This window comes from Vicugna pacos, chromosome X, assembly GCF_048564905.1.
Source record: "Vicugna pacos chromosome X, VicPac4, whole genome shotgun sequence".
NCBI classification, from domain to species: domain Eukaryota; kingdom Metazoa; phylum Chordata; class Mammalia; order Artiodactyla; family Camelidae; genus Vicugna; species Vicugna pacos.
In genome coordinates, this window is record NC_133023.1 from 94,878,102 (window position 1) to 94,887,966 (window position 9,865).

The 9,865-nt window shown below is 39.2% G+C and overlaps 1 protein-coding gene across 1 annotated transcript; it reads left to right on the forward strand.

The window, feature by feature from the left end:
• Positions 1-1,542: 1,542 nt before the first annotated feature.
• On the forward strand, positions 1,543-7,455 carry LOC102525620 (integrator complex subunit 6-like). Its single transcript, XM_072956689.1, has 5 exons — positions 1,543-1,771; positions 3,492-3,594; positions 5,934-6,308; positions 6,681-6,774; positions 7,156-7,455. The coding sequence occupies exons 1-5, from the start codon at positions 1,562-1,564 to the stop codon at positions 7,253-7,255; spliced, it is 882 nt and encodes a 293-aa protein (XP_072812790.1). The 5' UTR covers positions 1,543-1,561; the 3' UTR covers positions 7,256-7,455.
• The last annotated feature ends 2,410 nt before the right edge of the window (positions 7,456-9,865 follow it).

Here is a 9,865-nt window from a genome sequence, read left to right on the forward strand (position 1 = left end):
GAACAGTTTTCAGCTCACAGCAAAATTGAGAAGGTACAGAGATTTCCCATATATTCCTTGCTCCCCACATGCATAGCCTCCACCACAGAGTGGCACATTTGTTACAACTGGTGAACCTACATTAACACATATACTTTATCAATTTCAAAAAAAAAAAAAGCCCAGCTGGGATTTTGTAGTAATTGTAGTATATCAATTTGTAGTAATTGTATTAGATCAATTGCGAGAGTATTGCCAACTTAACAAGTTTTCCAGTCAATGAACACGGGAATTTTTCCCATTTGTCTTCTTTACATTTTTCCTGTAATGTGTACTTTTCAGTGTACATGCTTTGTACTTCTTTTGATAAATTTGTTCACAACTAACTTTTATGTTTTTAAATGCCATTGTAAACGAGATTGTTTTTAAATTAAATTTTCTGACTGATTATTGCCAGTAATTTGTGAATATCATATCCTGCATCTTTGCTGAGCTTGTTTATTAGTTTGGATATATTTTTAATAGATTCCTTAGGATTGGCTTGTACAAAATCATGTTATGTGTAAATAATGATAGTAATTATTCTTCCTTTCTAAAATGGATGCATTTTATTATGATTTCCTGGCTAATTTTCCCTGCTAGAACTTTCAGTGCAATATTGAATTGAAGTGTTGAGAACAGACTCCTTGCCTTACTTTCCAATGAGGGGGAAAGCATACAGTCTTTCATATCATAGTTTACATATTTCATACCAATGTTGGTCTGGGGGCTTTGTAGCTGCCTGTTACCAGGTTGAGGAAGTACCCTTTTATTCCAAGCTTATTGAGTATTTTTATCATGAAAAGATTTTGATTTTGTCAAATGCTTCTTCTGTATCCATTGACATAATAATATGATTTTTTCTTGTCCTTTCTTTTGGTAACATGATATATTAGATTAGTTAATTTTCAGATAATAATTCAAACTTTCATTCCTGGGATAAATCCTTCTTGGTTTTGGTATATAATCCTTTTATTTCTTTATAACTCTTTCAATATGTAGCTGGATTTGGTTTATAAATATTGTGTTAAATTTTTTTCATCTATATTCAAATGTTTATAAAACATCTTTACTCCATTTTGCTGATTTTAAGTGGGATCATCTGTCTATTAACTTGAGCAGATTTCAGGGCTGGACGCAGACCTGAAATTATATACCAAGTTTTGTGTGTAAGGTGCCTTTCTTGGGAAGAAAGTTTGTAGATTTAATCAAATTATCCAAAGAGGTTAATGTCCACTACCTAAAGTTCTCTGAGAAGAGAATACTATGGAGTCTAGACTCTTCCAAGTAGGGAACAAGTATGGTATTTTAGTTGGAATGGTGGTATAAGGGCGGTCAGCCCATTCTCAAACCTGGCTTGAGGCATAAGGGAGTCGTTCTAGACCTAGTGGTTTGAGCCTATAGGCAGTAGTGATGATGAACTGAGAAATGATTTAGATGAAGGCAGATGATTCTAGATCTTAGAACATGATATAGATCCTACATACGACATTCTAAACTCTATTTGGTGCCATGGTATATGTTGCTAACATAGTCTGTGATCATGTCCTCCCTAGAGGATCATACATTTGAGCTGTATAGCATCAGTTTCTTTTCCAGTGACTCTCCATTTTCTCATCAGAATGTTCTACTCACACAAATAGTTACCCATGAGGAATATCTGAAGACGTTGGCTTCTCTACCTCGAGAGATTAATCCAGGTCAACATAGAAGGATTTATGCTGTTAACTATCTGTTTAAAAATGATAAGGAGGTAGGACAACTATTTCTATTTCTGCCCAAATTGTGATATTTTTAGCATAATTATTTTCTTCTTCAAAGGGTGAATATAAATCTCAGGCTTTACTTTTAAAAGGTAAAAAGATGTATTTAAAAGATAAAATATGACATAGAGATTCTTGTGTAAGCAGAAAGTGGGAGCCTCCTGATTCAAGAATGTGTTAGTTGAACAGAGATAATAGTTGTTGTTTGTTGGACGAGGATTTAGTGTTTAAAATGATCACATTTAATGCTCACAACTGTTCCATGGGTGAGTATTACTATCTGTCCTTTAATAAGAAGAAATCAAGGCTGACAGGGGCCAAATGCTTTGCCCTGGGTGACACAGCTGATAAGAGATAGAGCCAGGACTTGAATCCACACCTTCCTGGCTTCAGAGTCTTTATTCTTCTCCACTCTGTCCAGTAACACCCTTAATATCGAGATTACACTCTCACCCTCTGTTTCTGTTATTCAAGCCACTAGTGCCCTATCTAAACAATGGCTGTTTCTCTTGAAAAGTGAAGTAGTAGGTGATGTTGCCATAATTGGATTGTCCTCATGGACATCCTATGTGAGAGTGTGTTGTGTGTGAGACACATACTGACTTGATCATCAAGTCATGAAGACAAAGGGTGTTATGTCTGCACTCATGGAGATCATTGGGATAAAGACACTGAACATGCAACAATCTCTTCTGTAACAAAACTGGACTTAGAGTTATTCCACTTCACCCCAAAACTCTTCAATTAATTGGAGTTTTTCTTGATTTTCTATGCCTTAGTTTCCTCATTTTTAACAATGGAGATCATAATCACACCTAACTCATAGGGATTAGTGAAGGATTGAGTTAATACATGTAAAGCATTTAAAACAGTACCTGGGGCAGGGGATATAGCTCAGTGGTAGAGCACATGCTGAGCATGCTTGAGGTCCTGAGTTAAATGTCCCACACCTCCATTTAAAAAAAAAAGACGTGAAACAAAAAGGGAAAAACTACCAAAAAAAAAAAAGTACCTGGTAGAGAGTAAATGCTCAATGGCAATGTTTCTGCCCATTCTGGACTCCTCTCTTATGGGAAATGCAAATGGTTTGGGAAAATATTTTTTATCACAGCTGCATTCAGACAATGCATAAGCATATTCTTGGGTTATCCCTTAATGAAAAGCACCTTTAGCTAACCTATTACACCCTTCAACTTAATGTTTTATCTGCCACCAACACTGAAAAGAATTTCCTACACCTGCCTAGCTCCAAAGATGGTATGTCTGAATCTCCATAAGGTTAGGGGTAGATTTAAAGCACAAAATGACAAAAAAAAAAAAAAACCAAAACAGATGTTTCCTTTCTTTTCCTCCCCTAACAAGGGCTGAAGCAAAATGATGTGTATTTGTCCAAAGAGATAACCATGTATGTACCACTTTGGTTAATGAGAACTACTCACTCCCCAGATTTCTTAGTAATCAGGGTTGTACCTTATTTGGCTTTGGATAACACCTTGTATTTTACCTTCTCCTTATTTCACTTAGACTTGATTTAAATTGGACTGCATTTTCTGAGTACAGAGTGTGTGCTGAGTGATGGTAAATCTTCGACCCATGATTAAGACGTCTTTTAATGATATAAATGTATGGCTGTATATGCATATGAAGACTGTGATTTTTCCAATGATTTGACTTTGTCTTTAATGGGATATGTTCACTGATGTTTTTCAGCAAACAAACAATGATGGAGCAGGTCAGTCTGCAGCAGGGCATCAGAAACAAATGAAACATTCTGGAGAGCCCAAGAGCCGCTCATCACCTAAGAGAAGGCGAAGTATGTCACCATGGTTAAGCAAACAGGAAGGGGAGGGTGAACCCCGTCTCTAGGGTTCAGCCATGTCAAAGGAAGCTTATAGTTATGCCCTTGAAGGATGGACAGATGTGAGCATGTTTCCAAGTAGAGGGGCAAGGCTCTATTTAGGTCCAATCATTCAGAGTTGCTGCAAGAGTCCAAATAAAAAGGTTCCTAAGGCAGAAGGAGATGATGGGCTCAACAAGACGATGGGTCGGCTCCCATCCTGCCTGTCTTCACACTCTGTTCGTGCTCTAGCCCAGTGCAGGCTGGCTGCTTCTTATTGTACTTCAGTGAGACTGTTAGCGTCAAGGTGACCAGTATTTGCTGCACTTTGGCATTAATTTCTCAGCAGCATGTGATACAGCTGTTTCACTTCCTCTTTGATGGAAAACTTTTAGGGTCCCCAGACACCACATTCTCCTGGATTCCTGGCCCCTTGCTAGTGACTCATTTTCTGTCTCCCTTTTCTGTTTTTTGTTTTGTTTTGTTTTGTTTTTTCCTCTTCCTTCCTGCTTCTAAGTATTGCAGGGACCCAAAGCTGGATATTGGGCCCTTTTCTCTTCAATCCGCTATCTCTCAAGATGATCTCATGCAGTCTTAGGGCTTTAACTATGATTCACACTACCAGAACTCTCACCTTTATACCTCTAGACCACAACTTGCTCCTGAACTTCAGATTCACATACAACTGCTTACATGGTATCTCCAATGGGTATCTACTACTTATCTAAAATTCCACTGGTTCTACATGTTTGATCTTCTGACATTTCCCCTCTCCAAAGATGCTCTACTTTCAGCCTTCTCGATCTCAGCTAGTAACACCATCCATCAGGTGTAACATACATAAGGGAGTAATAACTTGCTGTCCACGGGGGGACATGGGAAGCTTTAGAAGCCCCAGTACTTAAAGTCTGCAGATATGTATAGTATAAGTTGTCTCACCATGACCTAATTCAAGGTACCAGTGTGAGGTCACTGAAACAGAATCAGGAAAGTTTGGTCACAATCCATTCTTGCAAGCCGTGGCCTAGTACCTGCACACACTTGGTACTATTATCTTCCCAGTAGTTCAGGTTAAGACACTCAGATTCATTCGTGATTCCTCATATTTTCCTTTTGTTATTGTCTGACTTCCCATCCCTTAGCAAGTCCAGCTATTTGATGCCCCATATAAAACCTGCATCCCACCATTTCTCTCCATTACTCTATCATCATGTCACAAAGCTACTACTATAGCTTCTTAGCTTACATCTCTGCTTTCCCACTTGTCCCGGTCTAGCCCATTTTCTGCCCTGTAGTCAGAGTGATCATGTTGACACAGAAATCAGATCATGCCACGTTCATCTGGAAAACACATCATCACCTTTCCTGGGCACTCAGAACACAATCTGAACTCCCGACGCTGGTCCCCAAGCTCTGCAAGACCTGGCCCCGCCGCCCTCTCCTAACACGTGTCCTGTCGTCTCCTCCCTGCTCTCTCTGCCTCTGTCCTTTACTCTCCGGTCGCTGGCCAGTCTCCTCCCTGGGGCCCCGCGCTTGCCCTTACCGCGGCCTGGAGCTCTTGCTCTGCGTGTGCACAGGCTGGCTCTCTCTCCTCCTCCAGGCTCTGCCCACGGGACACCCCCTGAGAATCAGAAGGCCCTCCCCGACCACGTGGTCCACTGGGACTCCACTCCTCCTCTCTGTCTCAGCCCTGCCTGCTTCTTCCCTAACATGAGTTCACACTGTAATTGTTCTGTGGGATCATGGTACACTTACTGCCTGGCCTCCCCACGAGCATGTAGGTTCCAGAAGGGTGAGGATGGTTTCTCTCGGTCCTGTTGGCTCCTGCTCCCCAGCTCCTGGCACGGTGCCTGGCACAGAGGAGGAGGAGGAAGTGAAGGAGAGCTGCCAGACTTGGGAGTAAAAAGAATTTCACTCTTCTGAGACACAAAAGATGGACGAGGAGGATCCTGTACTGACAGGGATTTCTGGTGATGGAGTGTGAATATCAGACATCTTGACATCGAATGAGACTTTTAGCTTTTCAACTTGTAAAGGGCATTGAGGAGACAGTCAATCATAAGTGTCAGGGCTCTGTGAATGTATTCTTATTAGTTGAACTATCCAACTACATTTCTGTATGTATTGATAGTGCCAAGAGAGAAAAAGTGGTTTATTGTATGATCTTGTCTCAGCCTTATTTGTGGGATCTGATACCTGGTACATCCTCGTGCTTTCTGAAATAATTTCTTCAGAACTGCAGAACACAGGGATGTCTCTGTGATGGTGATAAAATGCATCTAACTCAGAGTTCAATCTCTTAATTTGGTTTCCAGCTGCTACTGTCACTCACGATGTCCACGAGGAGAAGACAGAAAATAATCAAACCCCACCTAATGGCTTCTTGCCAAAATCTGCTGCACCAGAGCTTATGAATATGGCAGCAGATGATCTTCCACCCAAGCAATTTGATTCTGTGTCTGATGACTTCACTAGTCTCAGCAAAGATGACCTAACTGACAAACCTGGTAGTAATACAGTTGAAAGAGGAACCCAGACCTGCAGTGTCTCCGTAGGTGATTCAAAAGCCACAGTAATGTCTTCAACGGGAACTGTGCCAAATACATTGCAAATAAGTCCTGCTATGGCACAGAAAATTAATGATGATATAAAATACCAATTAATGAAAGAAGTTCGGAGGTTTGGACGAAGTAAGTAGTGAAAGAATGTCTATTAATAAAACCACGGGAAGTCGCTCTTTTTTGTATGATTTAGAATAAACTGAGCCCACCTTTTAAACTCATCCTTTGACAGAATTGGGTTTTTACATGATTTAGGGTGGTTTTTCTTTACTTTGTCTAAAAATTCCTAATATACCTCTTAATTTTGGGGGGGTGGGCGTGGTTAATGTTTATGGCAGTTTCCTTAGTAGTGATGTGCAGGTGTTGTGACTTAAGCATTCAAAACAGAAACACGATGCAACATTCACGAAGAATAATTACTGAGCTAGTAGATGCGCTAAGATTGAGTTCTATACCAGCCTCATCTTTTTACAAATGCTGATTTTTTTTTAATATCTTCAGAGTATGAAAGAATTTTCACTTTGCTTGAAGGAGTGCAAGGACCTCTTGAGGTCAAGAAACAATTTGTTGAATTTACCATCAAGGAAGCTAGAAGGTGAGTGTAAAAAAGAACTCTCTAATTTTGTTTTGAATGTAATTGCGCCCAGTGCTGAACAGGGGCAGGAACAGGCCTTGCTTTCCCCAAGCCCTGGCCCTCAGTCATAGCTCGTGCTATTTCCATAGGCGTTTAGGTTGATATTATTTTACTCTAATTCATTTTCCCAAGCCCATGGGGCCTTCTAAGCTCACCATAGTCTGGGGCGGGCCTGGCCCTCAGCTGACGCTCTTGGTAATTTGTTGGACCGTATCTTCCCCTTAGGATACACTTTCTATTCCCAAGTAGGTCGTGAGCTCTGTTTTGTACCCACTAGTATGCCTTACACATTATCGAGGCTTTAGATATCTTCTGGTTAATTAAATGCCTCTTTATTTTCAGGTTTAAAAGAGGAGTCTTAATTCAGCAACTTGAGAAGTTCCTAGAAAAAGTAGAATCCGACCGTCTTGGCAACGGAGTTAATCACAAGAAAAACAGATAGTTGTGTTGCAAAGACGGATGAGAAGCAGGCACACTTTCTATGCTGCAGGATGGAATGAGATTTTGCTGAAGCTTCCTAAAAATGTCGGAGTCAAGAAAATTGCCTTCTAGAGGCTAAGAAAAAAAAGCAGTGGAGCCTTTCATTTTTATGGTTCTCTGTCAGTAAAAGCGGGGCTGTTGCCCTAAGTATTTGCCGTGAAAGTATAGCTCGTTGTTTCTTTGTTTGTTCGTCCTCTTACCCGAGGAGGGGGAGGTTATTAACTCATCATGCTACATAATATCACAGTCTTGGCTGCAGGTCACATGGTTGTAGCCGGTATTTATAACTGCCGTCTTTCACTACCCATTTCTTATTCCCTTTGCCCGGAGACCGCCCCTCAGCTGGTCATGGTTCTTTGCCTTGAAGGATGATCAAACCTTGATTGCTGAAAGGTCTGGGCCATTGCCATTAGGTGTCCTGCCTTCAATGAGTTGTTGTAATTTTCCACAAACTTTCATCAGAAGACACGAGAGACTAGTATGCTGGGAAAAAAACGGGTTAAAGCAAGTATTCTTTGTAACAAACGATCCGGTCGAGATAAATCAACTCTTCATTACGTAATTTTCTTATACACTTGTCTTATTTAAAATCTTCAATTGTCATATGGAATAGATTCTCCAAAAGCTGTATGCTGTTCTTGGCCTGGTTAACATCCTAAGTAAATCATTTTTATTTTATTGAAATTGACAGCAACAATGGAGTATTTTTACAATTTGTTTTACACGGTCCCTTCTTACTCTCTCACGCTCATTTTCACTACTTTCTGCACTGAATAATAAGCTATAGAAGACTGCAGTGAAAATTGCAATTACAAATGCAAAATAGACAGTCTTCTATTTTTGATATTTGTACAATCACAATAAAAGTGTGTAGGAACTGGTTTCTGCTGTAACACAAAAATTTTTTGTAAAAGCTGTCCAAATAGAGTAAACTCTTAGTTATATCTGAGTAAGATTTAAAACTTAAGTTTTTCTTTTGGGGGTTGCTTTTTAAAGTTCAACCCCTATCTGCTAAAGTAATCATTACTGTTGATAAGATAAGGGTGGAGAAACCTCATTCAATTTCATCTGTTAACCATTATGTGAACTTTATACACTTTACTACTTTCAAAGCTTTTTTTGTTAATTTTACTTATCAAGAGAAAGTATTTTTTAGCCCAAATATTCATATTTCATCATTTTTTTAAAATAGGCTTTCTTCTTTTTGATCAGTTTCAGTTTCACAACAGAATTGAGCAGAAAATGCAGAGTTTGCACATAGCCCTCCCCACCCCACATACATACTCCCCTACCCTCAACATCCCTCATCAGCGTTGGATATTTGATATAATCGATGAACCAGTGTGGGCACATTTTTATCAACCAAAGTCCATAGTTTACGTTAGGGTTCACTCTTGATGTTGTACATTCTATGGGCTTTGACAAATTCATAATGACATGCAGCCACCACTATAGTATCATACAGAATAATTTCATTTCCCTAAAAATCCCTTGTGCTCCATCTATTCGTTCCTCCCTCCCTCCCTCCCTCTCCCCAAACCCCTGGAAACCACGATCTTTTTATTGTTTCTGTAGCTGTGCCTTTTCCAGAATATCATCTGGTTGGAATCGTGTAGTTTGTAGCCTTTTCAGACTGGCTTCTTTCACTTAGTAACATGTCTTTTAAGTTTCTTCCATGTCATTTATGGCTTGATAGATCTTTTTTTTTCACTGCACATATATTTTTAAATTTACATATATGTAGTGTTCATTGTTTCTAAGAATTTTTAAAGCTTTAGCTTTTTTAATTTACATAGTTATCAAAGGAATAAAGACAACCACAATTTAAGAATTAAGTCAAAAAGATGCATACACCCTGCTATTAACAGCAACAGTATTTAGAATTGCCAAGATATGGAAGCATCCTAAGTGCACATCAATAGTTGAATAGATAATGGAGATGCAGCATATATATATATATACACACACACACACACACACAATGAAATACAACTCACCCATAAGAAAGAAGGATATTTTGCCATTTGTGGCCCTTCATTCACTTTATTTTTCACTTCAAAAACCTGAATTTTATAACTGGCAGAGACATTTCCATTACATCAAAAACAACAAAATACCTAGAAACAAACCCAAACAAGGAGGTTACCTATACTGTGAAAACCAAAATGACACAAAGAAATGGAAAGATTTCTTGTGCTCTTGGATTGGAAGAATCAACACCATCAAAATGGCCACACTACCCAAAGCAATCCACAGATCTAGTGCAACCCCCATCAAAATACTCACTACATTCCTCATAGAACTAGTACAAACAATTCCAAAATTTATAAGGAACCACAAAAGATCCCGAACAGCCAAAGCAATCTTTTGTAGGTCTCTTTTTTTTCTCTTTCTTCTTTTTGTTCTCTTTTCTTATGCTTTGAAGACTAGAGAAGGTCCTTTAACATTTGTTGTAAAGCTGGTCTCGTGGTGCTGAAATCTTTTAGCTTTTTTTTTAATCTGTGAAGATTTTGATTTCTCCATCAAGTGTGAACGAGAGCCTTGCTGGATAGATATTCTTGGTTGTACGTTT